This window comes from Cottoperca gobio, chromosome 22 (genome assembly GCF_900634415.1).
Source record: "Cottoperca gobio chromosome 22, fCotGob3.1, whole genome shotgun sequence".
Taxonomy (NCBI): domain Eukaryota; kingdom Metazoa; phylum Chordata; class Actinopteri; order Perciformes; family Bovichtidae; genus Cottoperca; species Cottoperca gobio.
In genome coordinates, this window is record NC_041376.1 from 10,806,267 (window position 1) to 10,833,829 (window position 27,563).

General features: G+C 44.6%; 1 protein-coding gene across 1 annotated transcript; it reads left to right on the forward strand.

The window, feature by feature from the left end:
- Positions 1-3,299: 3,299 nt before the first annotated feature.
- tmem260 (transmembrane protein 260) lies at positions 3,300-27,563 on the forward strand. Its single transcript, XM_029461133.1, has 16 exons — positions 3,300-3,703; positions 7,396-7,427; positions 9,012-9,163; positions 17,566-17,743; positions 17,860-17,973; positions 18,259-18,438; positions 18,591-18,631; positions 19,776-19,862; positions 20,949-21,057; positions 21,301-21,473; positions 22,458-22,629; positions 23,333-23,472; positions 24,098-24,274; positions 25,361-25,414; positions 25,706-25,790; positions 25,949-27,563. Exons 1-16 carry the CDS (start codon positions 3,595-3,597, stop codon positions 26,207-26,209), a joined length of 2,064 nt encoding a protein of 687 aa, XP_029316993.1. The 5' UTR covers positions 3,300-3,594; the 3' UTR covers positions 26,210-27,563.

Below are 27,563 nucleotides of genomic sequence, written 5' to 3' on the forward strand. Positions count from 1 at the left end.
AATTAGATACAAGATTTATCATAGGTTCCTGGTGTTTGACAAAATTGAATCCTCTCATTTTAATTGCTCTCGACTAGGTGTGCCGCTCCAGGCGTTGGAAACGGGAGCTCTGTATGTTGTCCCCTTGTTCTCTTCAGACTATTATGTTCCATTGTGCAAAATGCCGATTATGATTTGCTTTATCCTTGTCATCTATCTTATTTAGGATCATTTAGGTAGCCACATGTTACAAAGGAACAGCAGTCAGCCCTGTTATTAGGTGTGTTTGACTCCCCTGCTTCTTGTAATGAGAACAGGATCACAGAGGAGAATTAATCTCTTTGAAGACTTATTTACTGGAGAAATTGCAAGAAAATTGACTTGTTTTGTTGATTTTTTGCCGGCCCAGCATTTGATCCAAGGTTTGGAATATTAACACAAACACTTGTCATGTGTCTCGCAGTTTGACAGTTTCTGCCCAGAATATTGCTTCATGGGTTTCTGAGTAACAGGAGATAGTGACAATTTTGACTCTCTATCTTATCACATTGTGCCTAAAATGTGTGATGTGTTGCTATATTGCTTAATGTTTGAACCTTTTTTATCCTAGGGAAAGTCGACTAAGCATGGTTTATCTTTGCAGTGCCTGTGTCACACAAGCACAAATACCACAGTGTTTGATCTTTTAACATCTACAGTATGTGAATGTTGGCTTATGGACACTCTCAGTGAGCTACTGTTTAGCAGTGCGAATGTTTATGGGACGATGAATGTGTGTAATGTGGCTGTGAAGCAGATTCAAAAAGGCTTAACTGGATTACAACTCATTTCAAGGATGCTTAAGGTAAGATTAAAACAGATATGTGGTAAGTGAGGAAAATACAAAATCAAATAGATTGAATTTCACTCACTGGTCTCGTAAGCCACTTGCTCATGCGTGGCTATCCTGTGTGTATTTGTGAGTAACAAAAAAAAATCAGATGCCTTTCTATGTGAGACAATATGCAGATTGTTAGTGTAAAAACATTCAGCAAAAAAAAAAGAAGCACATTTTCAAACAACAGTTTTGCTCTGTTGGACCGTCACAATTCACCATTAATGCCCTTTCTTATCTCATGCTACAAATCCCTAGAGCTGGAACATTAGAAGTCTCTAATCACACACACTGGCACACATTGAGTGTGTGTACATGCACTCTAGCCCCCCCCCCCCCCACACACACACACACACACACACACATGCACAAAATCACACACCTCACATAAAAAAGATAATGAATTTAATACCACTGCTATTACAGTCAACTAATGTTTGTTAATAGCCTGGTGCCATATGGAACGGGGGCCTCAACCATGTGGGTAATTCCTCTTTTTGGACAAGCTGTCAATAAAAAGGCCTTGCATTTTGTGGATGCATGTGGTAGAGAGGGGGGGGGGCGCTTAATCCAGCAGTCTCTCTAATGATTCCTCTGCGCCTCGAATGGGAGCTACAGGCCTCTGTGAATGTACTCGCAGCTGTGTTTTATCTTTCCTATCAGAGCTGAAATGTGTTTTCCATTGAGCATTTGTGCATATGCCGCTCAGTTTGGCTGGGTGCGAGACTTTGGTTTTTCTTTGTGGCGGGGCCTAATGGAAGTGGTGGTTTTAGAGAGAAAACTTTATGACGTGCCTGATTACACCCCCCCCCCCCCATCCCACCAATGCCCCCACTCCCCTCCACCACCACCACCTCCCAAAATTCACTCCATCTCCTCCCCATATCCCTCTGGCAGCCCTGCAGCCCAGCGGATAACCAAGCGTGGATTAGCAGTGACATCACACTGAAGAGATGGCTGAGCCCAAGTGTGAGGAAGGGTGAGTACTTGGGGTGCGTGTGTGTGTCAGATGGGTGTGAGCGTTATGTGTGTGTTCAAGACTGATTAGACGATGAGGGTGGTGGTGAGAGGGAAGCGAGGATTAGAGAGCCATCCGAGAGTTGGCTAGGTGCTGACACCACTCCACCTCACCAAGGGCTCAATTTACTGAGGGATCAGACTCATTTATGGTGGGTTGGGATTATTATCAGTTCAATAGGGCAATTTCTTTATTACAGTCACCCTTCAACCTGTGAAATATGGACACTTGTGAGACATTTATGGGTGCATGTATCTTGTTTCAGTTATAATCTACTGCTTTTCTGCTACGATTTATTTTGTATTAGCAGCAGGTAAAGTATCATAGTGCTTAAACGAAGTAGTCTTACTCTTACTATAAGATCTAAATGTATAGTTTCAGAGGGAAATCAAAGTGTGCTGGCAGTGTACCACTGTAAAACTGCCTTTTCTTTCTTTTGGTCTGTTCACATAAAACTTATTTTTAGGAATTTCAGACAAATCCATCCATCGTTCTTCAACTCCCGGGAGTTTAAAGAGGGCTACAGTGACTATTTCTTTCTTCTCTTTAAAAAAAAAAGAGGCTCCAAATTGGATGAGACAGGCATCTATGTTTGAGTTTACCTGGAATGTCAACACTCTTAAACTGGCCCTCTGTGTTGAACCCCTTGTAATGCATTGAGCATCATTCATCTGATTCTTCAGTAGCACCACAGTCCAATGACAAAACCGGTTTTGGTGGCATTTACAACAACAGAACAATAGTTATGGGAATCAGTCCCACGTTTAGTTGCAGCCCTAAACCAAATGTGAAGAAAGTGCGAGCTGTGCCATTGAGTCAGGTTTGAGACCTATTGTACAATAGTCAGTGTCAATATCATCTTCTTCGGCAGATGTAATTGCCTAGTTATGAAAATGTATAATGTTAAAGTTTCCAGTCCTCTGTGGACATTAAGGACTTGTTATCCATAAAGGTTTACATTTAGAGTTCATTCTTGACCTTAGAAAAAGCCATATTTATCGGTAGCCTACATAGTCTAATAAAAATGACATACCTGTCACTTCCAAATAGTCTACTTGAAAAACCTAAAAAACACAAGCAATGTATACACATTTTAATAAAAAAAACACAAACAAATAAACGGGCTGTAGTTATTTTCAGATGAATTTCAAAGTGCTTGTGAAGACAATAGGTGCAGAACCTTCCTCAGTCAGCCATGTGAGCAGAAGTGATGAGACAGATGTCAGCTCTTCATATTTAGCTTGAGTCACAGTGAACCAAGTAAAGTTATTAGTTTTTCACAGGCAGCCCATCCGAGGAAAAAACACCCGTCTTCCACCGCCTTAACGAACCAAAATTATTGTTTATCCACACATTTTTTTTTTTTTTACAACTACTTCAATAACTGAAGAAGATCATGCTGTATCTTTAAAGAATGGCGCGTCCGGTAGTATCGCGAGTTTACCTCGTGTTGACGTGAATTGGGTTGCTTCTTCCCGGGAACAGAAACGATTCAATTTAGCTAACTGTCAAGCCTCTCAAATATGTAATGTAAAGTTAGGTCTATATTTGGTGTAATAACTTTACTTCAGCTCTATACTAACATCGGTTTAAGGTAGCTTGTAGCTTACAGTTCTATTTACATTCCCCAGTGCCGAAATATATGGATGCTAACGTTAGCTAGCTCGCTACTTCGTCGTCATTAGCAGTTGTGTGAAAACTATCAGTATTTATCCAGAAAAACATGTCTGGGGAGCAGAGGACGAGCTGGATACTGACAGGGGCAATGGTCGCCTGTGTCACCGCTTTGTATGTGCCCTGTGTGCAGAGAACCGTCCCCGGTGGAGACTCAGGTTGGTGCTAGCCAGCTAGCTATTTTCCTCTCTGGTCATGTGGGTTTGTTGTGTTGCCAGGCAGCCAATCATGTGGCGCCTTGTTAGTGCAGCTACTGAAGCTGCACGGGTGCTGTCCGTGTTACTGCTGTGCACGAGCTTGATAAAAAACAAACTTGTGCCAATATGAGAAACATAAAGCTTACTTCAAAACAACACACATAAACATTAATATATTGTTTTTTTTAGTACTCTTAGAGAGCTTCCAAAAGGGTTAATCATCAATAGGTTTAAATTCACCTGCAAAATCATATCATAGTTGACGCACCAGCACCGTTTACACCAGGGGTGTCAAACTCATTTTAGTTCAGAGGCCACATACAGCACAATTTGATCTCAAGTGGGCCGGACCAGTAAAATCATAGTATAATAACCTGTAAATAACGACAACACCAAATTCTTCCCTTCGTTTTAGTGCAAAAAAGTACACGTACATTCTGAAAATGTTCAAATTTGATCTTTTTACAAAACATTATGAACAACCTGAATTTTCTTAAGAATAAAAGGTGCAATTTCAACAATAGTATTAGTTTATCATTTACACATGTGCATTACAACTTACAGATCACAGTGTATCTACAAAGGCACAGCACATTTTGTCACAGGTATCTGGAACAGTATTTTATTTTATGATCAAAACAACTAATCTTTACACTTTGCAAAGTCCTCCCGCGGGCCGGATTGGACCCTCTGGCGGGCCGGTTTTGGCCCCCTGGGCCGCATGTATGATGCCCCTGGTTTACACAGACTACTCTTTGCGATTAATTGAATGTTGAAGGCAGAATTGATTGTCGAATATTAATAAAATAGCAGATAATGCCTGCTGGACGAACATTTCTGTTAAAGAAAAGGATATAAGGGATTCTTTGTACTCTGTGCAATCAACATAATGAACAAACAACGCTAAAATATCCTAATGCCGTGAGATTTCAATTTCATAAATTGTATCAACCTTTGCATATATATTTCTGTATTGTGTTATATAATTTTTATCGTGTTCATGTCTTTATTGGTGTGCCAAAGACACATTTCCTGGGTGCAACTACGTTTATTCATTCAATTATATAAATTAGTTTTGAAAGTATTTTGATGTGTTGATAATGCTTTTAGAAGGAATTCTGTGTTATCTTTTACCAAAAGGATGTAATAAGAAGGTCTCTTTGAAATCTAAAAATGTTTTAATCATACTTTTGATGTCAGGATCGAAAATATATGTTGGCCCAGTGAATTAACATGAGTTTATGCTATAATGCAAATGCTCACAATATTAACTTTGCCCATTTAACCCACACCTAATTTCAATCATCTGCAGTGAAGCCAAAAATATGTTATTCATGAAGTTATTAGAAAGTCATTGACGTCTACATTTTCTCTTTTTAATGTATCTGCAATAATAAACTAACCGTTGCTGATTTCTGCTTTAGAAGCCACAATGGGAAAGAAAGTAAAACATTTTTACTCATTATTTCTAATACTGATGGGTAATATAGACAATATTTGTTAATGAGTATTGTTAACAGCCCTTGACTTGTAAATAACATGGGTTGTTGTAAATTAAATATGCGTGTATGCATACATTAATTTGCACACTTCCGTAACCAGCCTTAACGGTGGACCCAAATGTATTTCACTCACTACCTTCCTATGTTGTCGGCCAACATGTTTTCCATCATTCTTGTAATGCAGTTTATGAAATACTGCCTTTCACAATTACTAACAGTGTTTAGAAGTGATAGCAAGGTTACAAACTTGTAAATGTGGACTTCAGGGCATGAAGGCTGTGCTTGTTAGGTTTTCGCTGCTCTGGCGTACAAGCTGATGTGGAAGGGAATGCACATTCTGCAGAATGAAAGCATGTGAAAAGCTCGGCCAGATATGAAGAGAGAGCCGGCAATTGGAGCGCTGAGTAGCCCTGCTGGTTGTGCTGCTGTCTAGCGAACGGGGCCTTTGAAAAAAATGGCCAGCCCCTTCTCCACAGTGTTTAGGGACCGTGAGGGATGCCCGCTCTGATAGTGCCAGCTGAACACCCTTTCGAATTCTCCAGGTCTCCGTCTCTGTGTCCTAATCTCTTTAGGTGTGATGTGCCCTGGAGAGGCTTGAGCACAGCCCCGCGGGTACGCTGTTGTCTAGGAATGTGGAGTGTGGAAATGATGGGGATTATGGGAAGACTGGTGTGGGTGCCCATGCTCCACTATCACAAAGACTCTTGGCACCCATGCTGCTACCCCGTTGAGTCAATATTTTCCCGTTTTAGTATTGGGGCTGCAGAACTGCATCTCTGTGGCACTGAGATGGATGTTTTGGCTCAGTATTAGTTAGAGTTTTCCCTGTGAATGGTGTAAAAGTGTAAAAGTGTGCCACTACTGAGGGAAAATAAGTGGAATTGAGAAACCGATGAGGGATGAGAAGGTGTGATGTAAAATGATGGCAGGTAGCTGGCGGCTCATGCCAGGTGAAATGGAGCTGAGAAAACATTTAAGCTGTGCAGGTGGAGGAGTTCTGACTTCATGGTCCATTAGAGTGATAAGAGTTAGGGCTCCACATGTGGCACAAATTTAGGCATAATAATTCACTGTATCGGCGAGGTTGCAAAATACGTGATGCAGCCAATGCCACCGGAAACTCAGCCGTTCTGTTCTATAATGGTTGGTGGCGGTGCTGCATCAGGGCCTTGCTTTTCAAATGGTTATTTAAATAACTACCTCTACTCTGTTGCTGCTTTTAAAGTTTGTTTCAAAAATAATAAAAAAAAATGTAATTTGTTTCCTAACTATGAAGCTTGTTTACTGGTGAAGTGAAGAGACTGACTAACCCGTCAGCGCTGGTGCAGGAAACGAGGCCACTGTTCTATTGGCAGTATTGGATGGAGGAGATGACTACCGATCTAGTACCAGTAGAGGGAGCTGTCTTGAACTCAAACATTTATCAATGTCATTTAATCTGAACCAAATTTCAATTTTCATGAGTGGGAGATGCAAACATTGGGTGAGAAATCAGTATAATTTGAAATGCTCTGGGTGTATCCTGGCACAAACACATTTGTGCCAGGATACATTAAAGCTTCCCAAAATAGCTTTTAGGGGTTTTCTTTTCACTTTGTGCTGCGCCTCACACAGAGCTTGTCAGAAAATTGTGCAACCGGCTCTTATTTTTACAGCTTACCTCATTCTGTGACTGTCACCAACGTTGCCTTTCTGTTTGTGCCCAACGGACTAAAGGAGACACTGAGGCATTGGGAGTGTGGGAGCAGGAGAGAGGCACGTAGAGTGGCAGAAGAAAGAGGAAGGGAAAGGACCGCGATGCATAGGGAGGATGGGACTAGAAGCATTATTCTCAGATCAGCATATGTGTGTCTTTGTGTGACAGAGCATTGGAGAGGGAGTCTAATGGTTTGTGTGTGTGTGTGTGTGTTTATATCTGCGTGTATGTGCTGGAGACGAGGAGGGTGGCATCAGGGGAGAAGCGAGAGATGAAGAGAATGAGCGTGCCGCTTAGGAAATGTCACACTGGGAAGATTTGTAGGTTTTGATCCTGGCAAATTAATGCAAAACCCCAGTGCAAGTATTTGATTTGGGAAAACTTTGGGAGCAGACTTGTCTCTTAATAATAATTATTGGGTTTACATTAATTTCCTCCCCTATTCTCTTCCACAGGAGAGCTGATCACCACTGCTTGTGAGCTGGGGGTAAGTATTAGCTGTATTGTTTAATCAATTCACTCATTAACTCTTATAAGCATTAAGGAAGTTTAATTAAGCATGGGCAGAAAGCAGATTAATTTACTTTCAGTCCACAGGTTTCCCCCCCCCCTTCTTTTCTATACACTTATTTTACTAAGTTGCAAGTAGAGAATGCTATAATTTGCAACCCGTTTTTCAAATCCAATTAAAGTCAATGGTAAGGCGATGGCTTTTGTAGGCTTTGCCTTATGTACGGTATAAGGCTTATTATATCCACCCCTCTTTTTTGTGTGTGTGTGTAAGCCGCGAAGAATGAACTAAATCGGGTTAACAGTTATAATAAGTTTTATTATTTAATAAAGTTTATTACGCCGCTGTGATCCTTTTAGGGAGGCTGTGTCGGTGTCACTATGCCAGTAATCCTGCCGTTAGTGCTGCAGTCCGTGTGGCCTGCCTGCCTTTCAGGCCTCCCCAGGGCCTCGCAGGCCGTCCCTGGACCCCAGGCTGCGGGCCCCCCCTTCTGATCCCCAGAGCTCCAGAGTTCTGCTTCCCCATGCTCCCTGTGGCCTTTGTCCCTCAGCTGTCCTTTTACTGCATGTCTGTACACTCCTGTTGGCCACACAGTCTGTCCTCCACGTGGAGCTACCTGTCTGACATTAACACTTAGTTCACCAAGCTGTCTGCTGAGCTGCTCTTTTTTCTTTCTTTTATTCTCTACATTACTTCTTTTTTTGCTCCTTGACTTCTCCTGACCTACACGCTCTATTCTCAACCCGTCCCTCTGATTTGGGTGGAGTTGTTTCTATGTCTGAATGCATCCAAGGAGCCTTTGCTGTATCTGAGGTGACTGGCGAGGTAGTCGAACTCTCACCTTTCAGCTCTGTGCTCATTTGAAGAGCTGCCCCTTCTCCCTGCCTGCATGGCTCGTGTTATCAGTGCCAGGGAATGAGTCTGTGTTTAATGACTGAGCCCTTATCTGGGTGGAGGAGACTTAGCGGCTAATTGCAGTGATTGCAGAGATCCCCCAGGCGAGAATGACTGCGGCTCGGAGGTGGTTTGGGGGCTGGGGCTGGCGAGCACCACGTGCTCCACCACGGGCTCGAGGGAGCTGCACTGTCCTTGGGTAGAGGCCAGAGGAAAAGAAGTGAGAAGAGGGAGGAAGAGATGGAGAGGAGGGCTCGGGTATCATAGCAAAGTCAGTTTGCGGTCAGGCCAGGCAGGATGCGTCTTGCTTTTCCATTACTGCATCTCTACAGCACAACATTACTGGCAACTACCGAGGGCAGAAGAGCAACTAGATTTCCCTTCAGAGGGGGCGAGTGATAATATCACATCCTCACTGCGTCACTCTTACTTCGTGGTCACCTCCCATACTCTCATTCTGGCTTTTGTATCCATGCTTTTTTTTCTCCAGTTCTTTTCACTTATATATATATATTTTATAAGTAAAACATCTTCACTTTTAGCAGCTTAGCTTGCCATCCACACGAGCACATCTTGAATGAGGCCTTACCTTGTTGTTCCCTTGAAACTGTGAATTCTCTTGAGTCTCAAAATTTAGATTTCATACTTTTGTCATTTTGTTCTTAGGTGGCCCATCCTCCAGGATATCCCGTCTTTACCCTACTAGCTCGCCTGGCTATGTTACTTCTGCCCTCACTCTCTCCAGCCCACAGTGTCAATCTGATGAGTAGCCTGCTGGGGGCTGCAGCTTGCAGTGCCCTCTGCATTACTGTCTGCAGGTAGGCACATGATATATATATAAGTTTCCTGTATCATTTCCCACAATTTCTTGTCTTATTTCTGTTATTCCTCTGCTCTGTGATTACTGTGCTTTTATTTAAAGGGATGTGCTTCAAAATGATGCCCAGACAGGGCATTTTAAGTGGTCCAGCTCTCTCTCATAATTGGCATCTACACAAGATGTGATGTCACACAATTGCGCTTGCGTTTGTGTGTTTAAGACTTCAGCAGAGGAATGTGACAGCAGCCTTCTAGTGACAAACTCTGCACATGTATCAATGTATATAGCAAAAGTCAAACATCCAAGGGAAGTAACAATGCAAAGAAGACATTTCTTGAGGGGAGGGGGTCTTCAAACACTCCCTTACTGACGTTTTGCATCTTGATGCTGTCTGGAACAGAGAGTGGTATTTTTGGGTCCTGACAGACTGGCAGTGTCGTCTCTGATCCTCTGTTCAGTATTCAGGAGCAGAGCCCAGCCGCACTCCTCCCTCCCACCACCCTGCCCTGCCTGTTTACCCATCAGCCACCCGTTGTGAGCGTGCGTGTGTGTGTATGTATATCACAATTATCGCGCCCTCCAACCCCCACCCTGACGTCCCTGTTCTCCTGCCCCCCCACTGCCCAGCATGCTCCCAATCCTGACATGGCACGATTTCTTATCTCCCCCTTCTTGCCTCCTGGGTCTGAGAGGAACAGGATCACTAACGCTGCTCCTCCCTCTCCCCTCTCTTCAACCATCTCTCCCCTCGCTCGGTCATGAGCACAGTTTACGGTCTCTGCATTGCCATCTACCACCCTGCAGTTTCGCCTGCTGCTGACCCTATCATGTAAGGAGTATTTTACCCCTTTCCTCTTTGTGTGTGTGTTTATCTACCATGGTTGGCTGGACTACCTTACATCACCCTTTTGCTGATCGTAGTAATTTTCCACATTGCATTGTTGGGGGCAGCTTAGTGTCAACATTTTTCCTTTTTGTCACTGTTTATGCATACTGGGGCATTTCCAAGCATGTCGTATACTTCTAATTTACTCTTCCAGAATAGGAATTGTTGAATATGATGTCATTTCAGTTCTGCTGTACACCTTGGCCGGCTGTGAGGACCCAGTGATAGTGGGGTAGAATCAGGTGAAAATGGAGTTGTGCAGGTGCTCGGCACTGGGCCTACTTCCTGTGTGCTTGGCCAGTGTGTGCTAGGTGGCAGGTGGTCCGTAGTAGGTCAAGGAACAGGGTCATCCCTGCTGCAGTAGGGCAGGGGCTTGGGAGGAAGTGCTCCTCAGGGGACTGGCCCTAAGCTTAGGCTGCATCATTCACTGCATCACTGCACCCTGCCTCGCTTTACTCCTTCTCAGAGGTAAATCAAAACTTCAACCTCCCTTCCCAGGACGGGACAGAAAAAAGAATAAAGAGAGGACAACAGGAAAGGGGAGGAACACTGCGCTTTTTGGGGGCTATTTGTATCCATACTGCCCCACTAGTCTTAATACATTTGATGAGTTACCAGTCAATTGGAGGATTGGACTCTTGGCCAGACATTAGCAGACCGCTATTTTAAAGCCAGAAAATATCCATGCAGTCTGGATGATATTTGGCTCGCATTGTGCATGTTAACTGTAGCCCTGTTTGTAATCTCTGGGGATTTAGATCCAATTTTGGATTATGGTCAAGTAAAAAGTCATTATGAGGACCCCCAACCCCACCCACTCCCCAACAAGGGATGATGGGTAGTGAGGACTTCGGCCAGAGTACACAGTCACACCGTATAAGCTCTTAAGTATGAACGTATAATCTACGCTTTCAATTTGAAAAAATAAGCATAAAAGGTTTTAGTCATTATCTGCTCAGGGCCTACTTCGGGATGAGCTTGTGGCTGTTGATCAGCTGGCAGACTCTGCCTGGTGAGGGGTTACTGGAAAGGGCAAAAGATGAAGAGGGTAAAAGGCAGGGAGAGGGTTTCCGGATGGTCAAGACCTCACTCTCGGTTCTGGCACAGAGGGTATTGGGTGCTTTGACCATATCAAGACGACTGGCATAGATGTCGTGCCACAGCCCTGCAGTGATTCTCTGGCCAGGCCTTTCTCTCAGATGAAATGCCAAAACCAGTTGACACCCGTCCGTCTGTACCTGCTCTGTCCTTGCATCGACTGTGACGCCAGTGTTTTCTCAACATAATTAAGTTCTGAGATGCATTTTGTTGTTTTTGTCCCTTTGAGGCCCTTACAAACTTTTTCACTGCTTCTTATTTTTAGGTTTTCATCAGCTGAGATGCAGACACCCCCCCCCCCCCCCCCCCCCACACACACACCCAAAACAAATCATCGCTTTGTGTGATTATTTTCATATGGCAAAATGTATTGGAAGTTAATACGGGTACTTGAAGGCAGTTTCTCTCAAATAGTAAATTGTAAGACCTTGAAATTCATCTGGAGTATACCCAACATGGCAAGCCTTTGATGTATCAATTTAAATTAGTCGGCCAGATTGCCGTGTTTAATGTGGGGGAATGTAAGATGATAGGCTTGGAAGCCACTTCTCTCTCTTGCATAAGTTAAAATGTAGCACTTAGCCTCCCTTTGATTTGTCAATTACAGTTCTCTTGGCTTGATCATATGGTTTGATGGCCAAATTGCATGTCTTCACACCGTGGCCTGACAAGCCTTTGAGGATGGTGGACGTAATGATAATTACTATCGATTGCACTTGGAGGTTCACAGAAAGAAACATTTTGCCTGAATGCTGAAGGCCTCAGCCTTGAGTCTCTTGAGGAATGCACCCTTCATAGCGGGATAATCCAGACAGCTCGGTATTCTGTGCTCTCTCGTTTTCACAGTTTATCTGCTAAAGCTGCTCTGAATCTCTGCTACCTGGGAGGAATCTCTCTCCATTCCTGAGCTTATCCTGAGAAACCAGGAGCAGACACGTTAGCGTGCTGACAGCCATCGGAGCAGAAAAACAACCTCGGAACGTTCAGTCATCAGCACTTTTTGTTTGATCACATGATTACATAACAGACTGTTGAAGCGCACCAAACGTACCTGGCCTCCCCTTTCCCTGGCGGCCCTCGAAACAAAATGCACACCTGCGAGAGGGCTCCCCCGCCAAGAGCTGGCTCATGTGGCACAGCTGATACCTCAGTGGACCTGAGGGTGGGCGTGGTGCCATCCCCTGCCTTGTGCTGCGTCCCCAGCTCCTTATAAGGACTTTCACCATATGGTCCTGATGGCGCCTTTCCTCCTCGCTCAGGTGGGTTGTTTTTCCACAGGGGTGGAGCTGCGGTCATCTTGTTGGGGTCATGTCAGGAGCAGTTGTCTTTGGGGATCGTTGTTTTGCAGCCATTTGTCTAGTTTTGTTTTGAGTAGGAGTTGTGATATCTTGGAAACAGCTGAGTAGAGTTGTTTTGTTGGATACTGTTCTCACCTCTCCCTGCAGGTGGCAAAGCTTCCCCTCCCTTTCACGTCTTCTATGCTTGGATAAAATCTTGGCAATAGAGAATTCACCCGTTCCTATTTTCTTCTGAAAATGCAGAAGACAATTTTAGGTTTTTGTCTATTTAAAAGGCTCCAATCTCTGGACCTTTTGTTCCATTTCTGCAGTATCTCATCCGTCATATTGTAGTCCAACAGACCTCCTTTACTCCCCCCCCCCCCCCCCCCCATCCTCAGCATGACCAATGGTTCCCCCAGGACTCATCCTTTAATACAGTTAAACAGATGTCTAATGAAGATGTTATTTCCTCATTACTGGCTATGGGATGGGGATAGAGAGGAGGAGGGGAGGGGGGCTAGATAGACAGCAGAATACAGTACAGTTTAATATTCCTTTCGCCCGTGGGCCCGAGATTGTGTCTGCCTCGGACGTCAATATTACATTCCTCACCCACCACAGGCAGTCTTAATAAGGCACCAGGCGCAGAGACGGATCAGACTCGGCAATTACAATTCACCCAGAATTAGTTAATGGAATCTATACAGCAATATTTATGTATCACTGGTGTGTGCCTAATGACTTTGTTGGAAAAAGCAGCAATAAAAATGGCATTCAGTGAATTGCATAAACACAGGATTTTTGTAAATTGTTTTTTCCCTCTTCCTGTAATTTTTGTGTGTTGGCTGGAGATTAAGATGGCATTCTGGAAGAAATTGTCATGTCAGTGGCTGCATTGTTTGAGCAGAATTGTGGTGATTAATTTTACACACACTTGGAGCACTGGAGCTCTCCTGGAGGAGGGGTGTCTGAGCTGCAGAGCAGAGACCCTGATTTTCCCTCCTCTCTGTTCCAGCAGACAGCCTCCTCTTCGCACACCGGATAAGGCAGGAAAGACTGGGAAGTGTCTGGTTTGGTGACTGGCTGAAAAGAAAGCTGTGGCATCCCCGATTCCAATATACTGCTTCAAAAGTCCATTATATAAAGGATTAAGGCCGGTCGATACTGAAAGAATTGAATAATATGTTTTATATTTTCCTCAATATTAATAATGTGATATTTTGGTGATGACTATTAATTATTTTGAAAAAAATTAAAATGAAAAAGATATTATGCAAGCAAGTCAAAGCATATTTCGCACAGATGGAACAGCCTAGCAAGTTCAAAATATCACATAATTATATCTGTAATATGGCTGCGTAATATGAAATTAGCAAGAAAGATTTTCGATATCAAGTCATGACAAATTTATGCAAAATTACATATAAAGCAATTGATAATGTTACACTGCTATGCTCTTTCCACATAAAATAAAAGCATTAATAACATGTCTGTTTGATAGTCTTTAATTATCATCTGCTGGAAATTTAAAGGGGAACTCCAATAATTTAGTATTCCATAAAGTCAGGGGACTTACAAAAGATGAATAAAAATCCAATCTAAGCATAGTATAGGTCAAGCCTCCAAAACACTACATCCTACAATTCCCATAATGCAACTCTATAGCATCTCTCGTTAAACTTTTCCTGCCTGGTAAATGTCCATGTCTTGAAAAAAAAAAACCCCAAGCCATAATAATGATGGTCATTTCCAAACATTGTCGTTAAAACACTTTTTGTATTTTAATTACTATTTAGTTTCCTGGTACACGTGTACATATCATCCAAAAGCTTAAATTTGTATATCAATTGCTGCTTGGCTTTGAAATTTCAAAGCAGTGCATCAGTTACTTACTGTCATATAATAGCTACTAAGTACCCTGCCTGGTGTCCTGGCCAGAGGAGAGCCCTGGGGTGTCAGCGAGGGCCAACTGGAAACCTCCGTCTCAGCCCGAGCAGGCCACCTCCTCTCTCGGGCTCTCTACCCTCTTCAGGAATGTGTGATTCTTTTCCAGCGCCGCTTCCCCAAACCACCACTCGGTTAGAGAACAGTGTAGCGATGATCCGCGATGGCACAGCTGTGGTATTGTCTGTTCCCCGGGGTGGTGTGTGACAGTGGCTCCCTTGGCCAGCTCCATTGTGAAGCCTCATTCAGTGCAGAGGGCTGCTGTACGCTTTTTGTGTGCTGTTATTTAGCACAGACGACTGGTGCTGGCACGTCTCTGGCCCATACTGTAGAACTGAGGGGGTAAATGAGGCAGGTCCCATTTTGACACTTCAAAGTGATTGTACTGAGCTTTTGTTGTGTCCTTGAAGGGGGCATTGCTTACCAGAGCCTGTTGTATCATTGTCATTCATTTGCTATTTATTTACCTTTGATCTTTCTGTTTGAACCTGTGTTCAGAACAGATTTATAACAAATATTTTCTATTTTTTCTATTTGACCATTTTCATTCCTTATGTAGGATGTTTAGCAAAAAAACAAAACAATCTTTGATTTCCTTTTCTAACCACTTCCATTAAGTTTGTGCTTCATTCCATGCATATGCTATTTGTCATTCAGTTAATTACCCAAGTGATGACACAGACATTTTTGGCAGGGTGGATCAGTTCAGGGTAGAATAGTCTCGTTGTCAGCCGTGTTATTCTCCTGACACGTCTCAACTGGGCCATTGTCACTGAGCCACAACATTTCAGCACAGCAGCATCCTGCACCGCATTGAGTCGTGATAACGGGGAACACGGCCACACTGGTGTCAGAATGTGTCCTGCTTTATCTGCTCGCCCTGGGAGCAGCCAGCCTGGAGAATGAGCTGTGGAGAGGCTGAGAGGCTGACTGGGACCCAGGTGGTCCCGCGCAGACAGACAGGTCATTTACAGCCCGCGCTGTACACACATCACCGGGCTCTTACGGACTGACAAGCTCTAACAGAGAGATTTGTCAGGCACTCGGGGAGAATAAAGAAGTTGAAGAACAGGAATGTGTGTGTGTGTGTGTGTGTGTGTTTGTGTGTGTGTGTGTGTGCATGCATGTTTGTGTGTGTCTCTAAATATGTGACAAGTGCTGCCTGACTATCAGAGGAGGCTTCAGAGGCAGAGACATACTTGGTGTAATAACCTCGTCCGTGGACCCCCACGACTGCTCTGTGCCCAGTGCTGCCCTAAAATCTGCACCCCCTGCTAGGTGTATGAGCTACGGGTTAATTGTCATGCAGGGAGGTAAAAGCATGGGTGTGGGGGGTCTCTGCACCTCCAACAAAAGTCCCCATCTGCCCCCCTCCACCCCATCCTTCTTCATCCTTCCTTCAAGTTACAACTAATTCCTAGAGCGGTGCAGCGAGAAAGGCGCTGCTATCTCTTATTAAGACCCACTCCTAGACGCCCCATCAACACAGTCCACCCCCCTCTTTTAAGTGCACACACACACACACACGCACATATACATACTCATTCACCAAGCTCGCCTTACAGTGAACACAGGAAAAATAGTGGAGAGAGAAAACCCAAGAAAAAAAGGGGAAGTAGTCAGCAAGCAAGAGGTTTTTTTCTACCCTGCTCTCGCTCTCTCTCCTTTTTTTTCCTGATTTACCGCGCTTTCCTCAGAAAGCTCCATTGTTCCCCTAGCCTAAGTCTCATCAGGCCTTTTGTGGCTGACTATCACAGCGGCAGGCAGAGAGCTGGAAATGTATAAATGGTATCATGCCTTGTGATTAATGGCGGTGCTTATGAGTCAGGTCTGATAACGGGCCTGCTCTCTACTCAATTTCAGATACCGTTAATGGAATCTGTCTTCTGCGATTGTAATGTGAGAGCGCCTAATTTGCTATGGAGCTTGAAGCTGTCACCGGCAAGGGATTGTGGGGTCATAAGGGACCTGGCAGCCGTTTGGCCTGCAGCTTGTATCTGCGGTGCTGAATAGAGCAGCTCTCTGCCTGTCAGTTAGCTGATAGGCTGATGAGGACTCTAAGCCACTCCACACAATGGCGGAAAGGGCCATACTGCCTGACTTCCCTAATTGTCGAGCCTGCTCATATTTCAGAGCCAGCATGCCGGGGACTGGGCTGCTTTTTTTTTTCTCCCTCCTTTCTCTTTTTTCCCCTCTCTCTTCTTGAACTTTTTTTTTTCTCTTCCCTTTTCTATATTTCATCCTTTATCCTGCACACTGTCTCACCCCTTTAACGCACACTTCTCTGCACTATTTTTCTTTTCTTTCCCTTCTCCCCATCATTTGTCGCCGCTCCCTCTCCCCCTCTGTCTCTCATTTTAGTAAGTGGTGGGTCTTAGCGTATGACAGATTATCCCAAGTTTGCTTCAATTACCGCAAAGGAGATGGAGAGAGTACAGGAGAGGAGGAAGGGAAAACTTTTGTGCACACATTATATTTAAGAAGCTGAGGATAAAGTGCTATCTCTACCACGGTGGTTTCTGTGCCAGTCTGCTCGAGATCAACCGGCTGCTGGGGAGGGAGTTCTCATGATGTGTGAATGGCCCAATTCACTGGGTGTTTTTCAAGGACTTGTCCGAGAAGCAAACTTGGGTTGAGGGAAGATTAAAATGGGTCCCTAAATTAGTCTGTGGGAAGTGGTGTCTTTTGTCACTGCAAAATTTAAATTTAGTGTGAAGCTGCTGACTTTGTTGTTTTGCCAGTCAGCGTAGAGTAGTGATCAAATAAAGTGCTGGTAAAACACTTGAAGGTCTGTAGCCTCAACAAGAGACTAAGAACAAAAAGTAAGGATGCTGTATTGGTGTATCTATGTACCAATACAACATCCTTACTCAGGGGGGGGGGTAGAGGTTGTCAAGGGTGGGTGGTTCGATCCCCTGCGGTCAACATGTTGAAGTGTCCTCGGGCAAAGTACTGAACCCAAAATTGCTGAGTGTGTGTGAATGTTTCTCACTGATGAGCATGTGACACCTTGTATGGCAGCCTCTGCCTCTGTATGAATGTGTGTGGACGGGTGAATGCTGATCTGTGTTGGAAAAGCGCTTTGAGTGATCGCAAAGATTGGAAAAGCGCTATATAAATGCAACTCTACATCTGAATCTTGTCCGATTTAAGGTTGTGAACCATTACGAAGGTCTCCCCTCCCTCCCCCAGGTTGGCAGGCCCCGGCCCCGGAGCAGTACTGGCTGGTGGGCTGTTCGCTGTGTCTAGGCTGAGCTGGCAGTGGTCCATGGTGGCGGAGGTCTTCACCCTCAACAACTTTTTTGTTGGTCTGCTCTTCTTCTTGACTGCCAGCTTCCACTGTGCTGAAAACGCCTCCCAGAGGGGAAAGGTAACTCTTGTTGTTCTCTTGGTTTTTCAGTTTCCTCTGATCATTCCTTAGATGCCTCCTTAAAATATCTTCAAATTGAACTCACTGAGCTGTAATTAAATGCTTGACCTTGTCAGATTGCACATTGGGGAGCGCTATGCTGTGGCTTGGGGCTCTGTAACCAGCACACCCTGCTGCTGTATATACTGGTCATAACTCCCTGGGTCCTTCGCCGACTTTACTGTCTCGGGGTAAGTTCTGGGGCCTTCTTTATAAAAGCTCACGTAGAACAGATTCTAAATGTGTGTTTAAGAAACTAAGACGATAAGGATGATTGTAAACTTACAGTCTTGTTGACATCACATCTACGGTCTAAGCATACTGTAAATTTAAATATCAAGTCATGTGTAATAACAAAAGTGTAAATCGGATGTAAATCTTGGGATGCTGCTTTTTTTATAAATGTTTTATGTGGGTCAGTTTTACTTCCGTTTTGGGGAGAATTGAGAACATCTCTCTCCAAACCATCTCAACAGGAGCTGTCTTTGCGCGGCCTTGTGTCTCTGGGAGTGTGTTTCATCGCTGGCTTTCTGCCCTACATCTACCTGCCCATCTCCTCCTACGTCAACACAGCCCGCTGGAGCTGGGGGGATCAGACCACCCTGTCAGGCCTGCTGACCCACCTGCTGAGAGCTGAGTATGGCACCTTCAGTCTGGTACGTGCTGCTTGCCTCGATTTTAATAAAACTCAAACACACTCCTCTAGAATCTTTTTAAACACATGCCACTATTAAGTTTATGATTCCTGGGGTCCTTTCTTCTTCCTTGTATACTAATTGTTTTCATTGTATTCTCTTTGTGTTTGCAGGCGAAGACGGAGAGCTCGGTAAACCTGACCTCGATGCTAAAGTGAGTCTGCTTGGCCTTTTTTCAGCTTTCCCAGCTGCAGCTCTACAGCTGCCTGCCGGTCGATTCTAATGGAGTAGAAAAGAAACAATAGAGGAAACTGTGGGGATTTGATCTGAGGCACAGTGAGGGCCTGGTTCTACAGATGGAGGACCCAAACACTTTTTCTGCGCTGGTTCTGGTGTTTTACAGGTTTAACCACAGACACTCCAATCTGTTCTGACAGCCCAGAGTCATTTCTGCAGCCCATCTCTCTCTCTCTCTTCCTCTCTCTTCTCCCCAGCAGCTTTTGTTCTTCCCATTCCACTCTCTCCCATCAAAGCAGAACTGAACCTGCTTAGAGGGCCAAATCGCTGTGTTCTGTTTCTCCAGCAGTTTGAAATGATCACTCAGCTCTGGTGTTTAAGCGTGACAAGCTGTGATGACAGACACTGCAATAGAGCTGGAGAAATTGTATTTTTCCACTCCAGCAACCCCCCACCTCCTCCACCCGATTCCCTCCCCTGCTTCACCGCTGCCACCACCACCACCACCACCACCGCAGTCATCCCACTCCTGGTATCTTTCTCCAGCTGACGGGATGGGGGTGCATGTGAGTCTTAAGACCCCCCACTACCAGCCCCCCCTCTGCCAGGCACCCACCCCTTCCCATCACCCCTGCTGCTTGATGGACAAGCACACCTTCAAGATGGGGAAGAGAGGCGAACATGACAGGCATGTCGCACTGGAGACGTAAACCCGCTGGAGAAGCTGACACACACACACACACACACGCTCGTGAGCACATTCACACATAGTGTACATTGGGAGATATAGAGACTCAATAAGCTGTCAAATAGAGATGGGTATTAAGGAAGAGGCAGGAAACTATCTCTCTGCTCTAAGCAAGCGCTCTGTGACTGACAGGCACTGTGAGGAGAGGATGGGGCAGCGGGGGGGTGGATGACACAGTCATTCGTATCTGTCAATCCGATTGAAAGGAGGAGCGCACAGTCCAAGGAGTTTGTTTTGATAGGGGATGGAGGGCATTTAATAATTGCTGTCCTTGAGTTCAGTATCAGGGGGGGTAATTGAGCTCGCCTTTGGTGTCCATCATATATGTTATAAGTGTGTTTGTGTGTGTGTGTGTGTGTGTGTGTGTGTGCAGGGCCCAGTTGGATCACTGCCTGAAAGACCTTTCACTTCCTGTTCTGGTGCTGGCAGGAATAGGCCTACTCCTCTCCTCATGGGACAGGTAGGATGAGCGAGACGCCGGCATATAAAACACCAAACTCTGTCATACTCATCTCAGCAGCCGTTTCAACCAAAAATCTAATCCCCTGGAGTGAAAGACGGGGAACAAAAACCACTGACAAAATGCTGATCTTAGAAAAAGAGAATACAAAAAAACACTGAGGCACCTAGCTGTCAAGCTGTCGCGACGCTCCACATTCAAATCAAGAGGGCTTGATGTGTATTTTGGATTTTCAAAAACATGTTTGTGAGTACAAGTAAATCGCTGCTTGTATATATCTGTATGTGATCCAGTCATTCATTACAGCTGTGCCTTTTCCCGGGGCCTGTGGGGTGGAGCTGATAAAGCCTAGCGAAGCCCTGAGGCTCTGTAGTGCACCGGCCACCCCCCCCCCACACACACACACACTTCCCCCTCTCCTGGGGTGCACTTTGATAAACTTGGCTGCGTTCACACACAGATGAAAAAGAGCAAGGTCATTTCATAGGATACAAAAATGAAGCCATGAAAATGCTAATTTACCTAATGTTGAAATGTGGAGTGGAACTGTTTGTATGCAAAGAACATTGTATTACAAAATGAATCTGCATTTGCTTAATTTTTTTAAACTAATTTTGCATAATGTGAAGAGGAAAAACAAAGACAGAATACTGACAGGATGCGTTAGTGGCCTACCCGATCTATTTGTGGGCAGGAAAAAGCGAAGTCTCTTCAGGTTCTGATGGTGATTTGTATTGCCACAAGGGTAACATGTTTTCTTTTTTAGTGCATAAGTACATTTTACAGCTGTACTGTAATGAGTTTGTGATTCAGCGGTTGGCACCAGCTCATTATGACTCAGTCTGCATTAGAAAATCAATCATGCACCTCTTAGCTGGCTGGTGTATACATTTTCTCTCGGGCTTGTGATCTCCATCCCTGCATTAATGTTTTTATGGACTTACTCAAAACAAGTATACATTTTGTTTTACAAAGTAAACTAAATATGTGGAAATGGCAGTACAGGAGAATACAGACCAATATACATGAAGTGATAATGACAACAATACTTGTATACTGAATAACTTGTGGCCTTTCCTATCCTAGGTCCTGTCGCTCAGTGTCCTGGCTGTTCACTGCCATGCTGGTGGTCTACTCACTGTTCTTTGCTTGGAGAGCCAACCTGGACATCAGCAGACCCCTACTGCTTGGAGTGGTGAGCTTAGACATCCCTTCTCTAAGCTAAAGTCTTTCTACTGTATTTTACATAATAACATTTTCAATATATGAGAAATCTAAATAAAGTATGCAGTTCACACATCTTGAAGTAAGAGCACAGAACTGGTAGAATATATTGATGCTGATCCTGGAATGGGTCCACTGGTAAAACAAACGGGAAAACACTGATGTGTGAGAGCGTGTGTTTGTGTGTATTCACATGTACGCTTACTTCCTGCAGGTTGAGCGTTTCTGGCTCCAGAGTGATGCTGCAGTGTGTGTGCTGGCAGGTCTCGGCTTGAGCCGGACACACAGCGTGCTGGAGAGGAGGCTGGGCCGTGGGGGGTTGTGGAAGACCACATGCTGGGTCCTCACCATGACTCTGCTGGCACATATGGTACACACCAATCACAGGTGAGCATTGCACTCTGTTACTATGATGAAAACACTTTGTACTCCATAATAATCAGAACACTATTAGTATTATATGTTTACGTGAGTATAGAGCTGAAAAAACAACTGCCCTTAAAAGACATAGTCAGTTTTGCAACACTTTGCACAGAAACTGCTTCTCCAACAGCAAAGATCGTGATCACAGTACACCAGTGAAGTAATGTACTCTACAGGCGCTGAGTGATTTCAGGCTCTAATAGTTCGCCAAGCTGCTCTTTTTTCAGTGTTTCTCTTGGTTGCTCTGGTATCAAAAAGCAGTCAGAATATGTACAATCCCTGTGCATTTATCTATGGAATCAGTTTTACTTTACAGTATCCCTCTTGTAGTAACTGCACTAGAGCCAAATGTGTCCTAATTTACTTTAAAATACTTCTGCTTGGTAAAGTTAAATAAAAACTCCCCTCTCGTTCGAGTTCCTTCTAAAATCCCCATGCATAAGTTTTCCCTGAGTCAACCTGATTTGTTTCTCCTCTGCGCTTCATACCGCAGGTCTGAACTCCACATGTCAGGTTTTTCTCTCCTCACCCCATGGTAGGGGCTAAAGAGAGGCACGGTTAGCACATAGATTCCACTCACAGAGCTCAGTCTGAGATGTTAGCTGTCCGAGAAGGCAGATTACACCAGCGTAGTGCTGGGGAGTGCCAGACAGCCATCACTGAGCAGCTTTGATCAAGGGGAGAGCATGGCCTGTGCTGTCAGACCCATCACACCTGTCTCCCCACGATTAGATAGGCAGCCGGAGCGCTCTGCAGAGGGGAAGGGGAAGGGGCGGGGACACTGACAACTTACCCTCAGAGCACCTTGAAAGCTAACCTACAAACACACAGTTGTACACATCACTCACAATTCTAAGCGGGAGTAAGGATGCACTCAAGTCAAGTAAACACAATTTGTGTTTTGATGATATTATACAGTATGATGGTGTATGTGCTGATGATCCTCAGGGAGTGCGATCAGAGCAGAAACAGTGTGGTCGAGAGGTTCGGCAGGGAGCTTCTGGCCTCCGTCCCAACAGACTCGATCATCCTGACCAGAGGAGATCTGCCTGGAAACTCCCTGCGCTACTTATACTACTGCCAAGGCGTACGGCCCGATGCACGTCTGGTCGACCAGGAGGTCAGAGCTTTGATTGTATCCACTTGTCTTGTCTTTGTTGAGCTGTTCTCATTGAAGTTTTGATATTTCATACAAATCGAAAGTAGGATTTTAGTATTATGAAGAACTGTTCATTTTCAGAACCTCAAGTAGAAGTTCCCTCTGAACATAGTTAAGTTCATGCAGTGTACAAACGCAGGTTTGAAAATAGGAATGACTTACTGGCCAACCAGAAGAACACAGATTTGAACATAATTGCATTGTGTGTATTTTATTTAAATTGATTGCATCTTGATTGAGTGAGCTTTTTATGGCAAATTATATTCGTTGGACAAAATAGCAATGCACCCTGGCTGTGTAATAACTGACTAATAAATTCATACAAAATACAGTAAATTAGAGCCTGACACCCAAAATGTCCCCTTGCAGACTTTCTGAGTTGGGTGTATAGTTATTATGTACATGTATACGTTTTTATATCTCTTCCATATCACAATCATGAAAGGCTTTTAGACAACAGTGTAATGAAAAAAATAAGTGAAAACAAGAGCCTCTTAAATAAGAAAAAGAAAAGCCCCTTTAATAACGACACACATGGAGTAAAAGCCCCTGAAATATTCAATAAATCCATTTAAGTGAATTGTACACTGCGTGGTAATTTAACTGCTAATTACAGGGATACAAAGAATTGAACAGAGTTGGTGGCACTCTTTCTTCTTTGTAGATGATGACATACGCTTGGTATGTGGCCAAGCTGGCGCAGCACCACCCTGGGGTGCACTTTCCTGGCCGCTGGTGGGACTCGGCTCACCCTGAGGAGAACGACACCTTCAATCTGGAGCAGTTTCTGTCCCACAACACGCAGTAAGTCACTGAGACACGGGGAGAGAGCCGGGAGAGAATAAAAGGTTTGGTCTGAACAGAGAAATAGAAGAGTGTAAAATGGAGAGAGAGAGTGAATTGGGAGTGCAACAATGGTCCAAATGAACAAGTGGGTGATCTACTGAGGCAGAGATCAGTGGGATGGTCGACACAGCGGTGAGTGCAGGGAGAAGATAAGCTCGTGAAACTGTTGAGGCCATAAAAGGAGTTTGATGAACTACAGAAGTCGACTAATCTACTTGATTTGGTTAAACAGTCTCTGGCAGACTCATTGCTGCTCTCTGCTCTCGTCACTCACTCCTCCAAGAGGAATTGAGACTCAGAAACTGGCTGGAGACCTGTTAATACCAAGCCCACCAGGGGGCAGTGTTTGCCAGGCCAACATGTCCGTCTGTCAGTGGGGCAAAACTGACCTGTGGGATTAACCCTCAGGGCCCGAGCCTTTCGGTGCGCAGCACGGGACTGGAGGAAGCTAGAAAGTGTTGGGATGTGAGGGAATATTTGTCTACATGGTGTTTCTGTGTTTCATCATCAGTTACCTGGAGGGGGGGGGGGGGGGTTAATAATGGAGGATGTGAGAAGTCTCTGTCTGATTGTTATTCTGCAGGAGGCATGTGGTCACCTGCATTGGGCTGCCTGATGGAGACCCAAGCTGGGAACATAGTTTCTCTCGTTGGCCCCTGGGTGTGTGTGACTACTTGGTGCCAGTTCAGAGGCAGTTCTACCCTGAAAGATGGGCCCAGCGAACCCGCAACATCTACAACTGGACTGAGCCACACGACAGGTGCATACACACATATACAGAGTCATTAATGTCTTCCCACAGGTACGTGTTGTATGTTTAGGGTTCTCCTAAGTAGCTTTAGTTGCCTCTTTGACACTAACATAGGTACTCTGTATCAAACTGTTCCACATCTTCATTGAAGCTGTACGTCGTTAACACAGAGTGAAATATTCTACGTCTTGTGCTTCATCTTCTACACATTCCTCTAAAGTTCAGCCTGGAATATCTGCTGTCTTTGGGATCTGGACTAGAATTTAAAATAAAGTTCTGTGTGTTTGAACCGCTCCACAGTGTGTTTGTAAAGACCGGTCCAGTGGCAAGTAAGTTCAGAGGTTAAATTAGCAGGATGTCATTTCCAGGAGGAAGACTCTTGCATATTGTTCTAAATAAACGCGTGATCTTACAATTCATCTTGAAATATTCCCACGTTATTTCATCCCCAACATCTCGTCTCTCTGTGGTCTTCTCAATCACCCTTCCACAGACTCCACAGAGCTTCCCTCAGTGAGGTTGTCCTCTGTTCTCCATGCTGTGATCCAGCTCTTTGTGAATTCAACTAGAGCAGGACATTAGGCCCTCAGCCATCTGAAATGAGACTGAAGATGAAAAATAATGAGTTTCTTATTGCATTTTGTCAATAACTGTGTCAAAAGTGGAATTAGTCAAAGCTCCATATTCTGTTGCTGTTGCCAGCAGCCCTTCATTCACTCAGATATCCACGACTGAATACTGTGACATTATTTCCCGCACCCTCACGACAAGCGTGTCCGCCGATGCCCACAAGCCAAATATTAGCTCGGGAACCCTGCTAAAATATTCTTTTGAAGAAGAGGTCAAGTGTTTACAGTCAACAAAGTGAAAAATAGGGAGATGTGGTTTTACTCCATGTCTAATGTGCTAGCTGGCATTGTTGCACAGTCATTTAATGTTTATGCAGCAAACATTGATGTTTAGTGTATCAAAACCAGCACAGTCAAGTGGAACAATATATTCACATAAATAATCATTTATAGTTAGTGGAACTGTGCACAAGCCAATGCCTGAAGCTGTTTAGATAAAGAAATGTTTTTATTCATGTGTGAACAGTTTCCATCCCGCGTCCTGGGAGCGCGTCGCTAATGAGGAGATGTGGCAAGCCAGGTACAGTAAACTTTTTTTATTTTTTTTTAACAAAACACCAAAAGACACTGGTTTCCTCTTTGGAGAGGTTGTATACTTTTAGTGTGCAGAGAAAAAGCTGCGTCACGATGCATACTAGTCCGCTAGAACATCTCCATAAACCAGTCTTGTGTGGTAGAGCATCTACATGTACATTCTATTTGGTGGCGGCATCTACATAAATCACTCCATTGGAGTGGTGCGTCTGTGAGTGTGGATCTGCATGGCTCATCCATCCAGCACTTAGCCCTGAGCCTGCGTGCTTTGTTTCAGGATGAAGACGGCTTTCTTTCTGTTTGACCTGGCAGAAGGGATGCAAGGAGAGGGGAAAGCTCGCCTCTTTGAGCTGTCTTACACTGTGAGTCTGACCTCAACAAACATGCAACAATACTCTCAGTTACCATAAAGGGGCAGATTTAACTACGACATGTTCAGGGGCTTTTTTTTTTTGTTATTTGCTGTAACATTTGCTTTTGCGTGTGTGTCTCTGTGTGTATATGTATGTTTGCTTTGCAGCTGTATAAGGAGATTGTGGAGGCCCACTCAGACTACCCTTCAAACTGGGACAAGAACTTGGCTCTGGCCTGTGAGAGGCTGCTCCGCTCGGGTCACCAGGGCTACAGTCCAGACAGCTTGCTGACCTGCAGCACCCGGCACTTCAGTCTTTACTTAGAGAAAGAACCCACAGATCCCCAGACCCCCGCCATACGCTCGGCCATTACGGAGTTGCTCAAAGAGAGAGACGAGCTCCGCCAGAGCCTGAGGCAAACCCCATAACAAGATCCAGAGAGACCTACATGGAGCTGGCACACTGAGAGTGTGCCTCGAGCCCAGCCGAAGTGCAAAGCACTGGGGACAAAGTCTGAGCCAATGTGCCTCTTATCATGGTTAACATTTTGGCTAAATGGAATTGGCTAAATTGGACTTATGAGTGGAATGCTGACACAGAGGAGAACTACGACTCGGCAATGCTTCATTTGAAGAATGTTTCCGGGGTCAATAGAGCTTGACTTCAGGAAGCCTTGACTGACCCCAATCAAACTGTGCGTGCTCCCCTTAAAATCACCCATTCGATTGCTTTATCGTTACATCTCGTTCTTTTTTTTCTCTCCTCTTTTGCTCTCACAGCTTTTAACGTGCTGATTGTTTTGCCTCAGCCACTGCTCTACTTCTCTTTTTCTCACATTAGGATGGCAAGGCCGAGATTGAGGGAAAACCAATTTGGGGGCAGAAATGGGGGATTAGAGCGTCTGTTTAATCTAGGACAGACTTGTGCTGTGCCACACAGCCCTCACTCCTCATAGCCAGCACTACCCACCGACCCCTCTATCCTTCCATCAGTCTATCTTAGATGGTCCTTTAAATGTTTAAAACTAATGGATTCGATGAGTGTTTTTTTTTCTCTCTCCTCTTTCCTTCCTAACGGGAGGGCTGTAATCCCTCATGGATTTAAATGAAATGTGAAATGTCACGATGCCAGGGACCCATTTAGAGGTGTGTGTGTGTGTGTGTGTGTGTGTGTGTGTGTGTGTGTGTGTGTGTGTGTGTGTGTGTGTGTGTGTGTGTGTGTGTGTGTGTGTGTGTGTGTGTGTGTGTGTGTGTGTGTGTGTGTGTGTGTGAACACACTTAAATCTCCACCCAAGCCTTTTCCCTACCGGAACCGCATATAAACGTAGTCAATAAACAGATCGGCACGCTGAAAAGCCAAGTACTTTGACCATCATACAAGCACAAAGTCATGCAAACTCCAGGGACATACGAAGACACGCAAAACCGTCAGCCTCCCAGCTCCCAGGACTTGTAGCCCTGTGAGGGATGCTGGAGAGAAATCGTAGCGTGTTCTCAGCGTCCAAAACCTCTTTTGTAAATGCTGGTGCTCACTGTGGTCAAAGCATTACTATAAGGTTTATAATACTGTGCTGGAGCAGCCTGCTGTTTGAGAAAGCACTAGAAAGCGAAGGACAGTAAGTACATGTGTAGTTTCCTCAGAATGTAATCTGCCCTCTCTGTCAGCTGGATGATGAGATTCGACCGGCTGTAGGCACAAATGGTTTGGTTGCTCATAAAAAAGGGCAAATTGTCACACGGCTTTCTACAGATTCAAATAAATTCAATAAACATTTAATACGTA

Coding starts and splice junctions, on each gene's coding strand:
- tmem260 (XM_029461133.1), top strand. CDS start 3,595: ATGTCTGGGGAGCAGAGGACGAGCTGGATACTGACAGGGGCAATGGTC. Junction 17,744..17,859: donor ACGCCTCCCAGAGGGGAAAG/GTAACTCTTGTT, acceptor TGACCTTGTCAG/ATTGCACATTGGGGAGCGCT. Junction 17,974..18,258: donor GCCGACTTTACTGTCTCGGG/GTAAGTTCTGGG, acceptor CCATCTCAACAG/GAGCTGTCTTTGCGCGGCCT.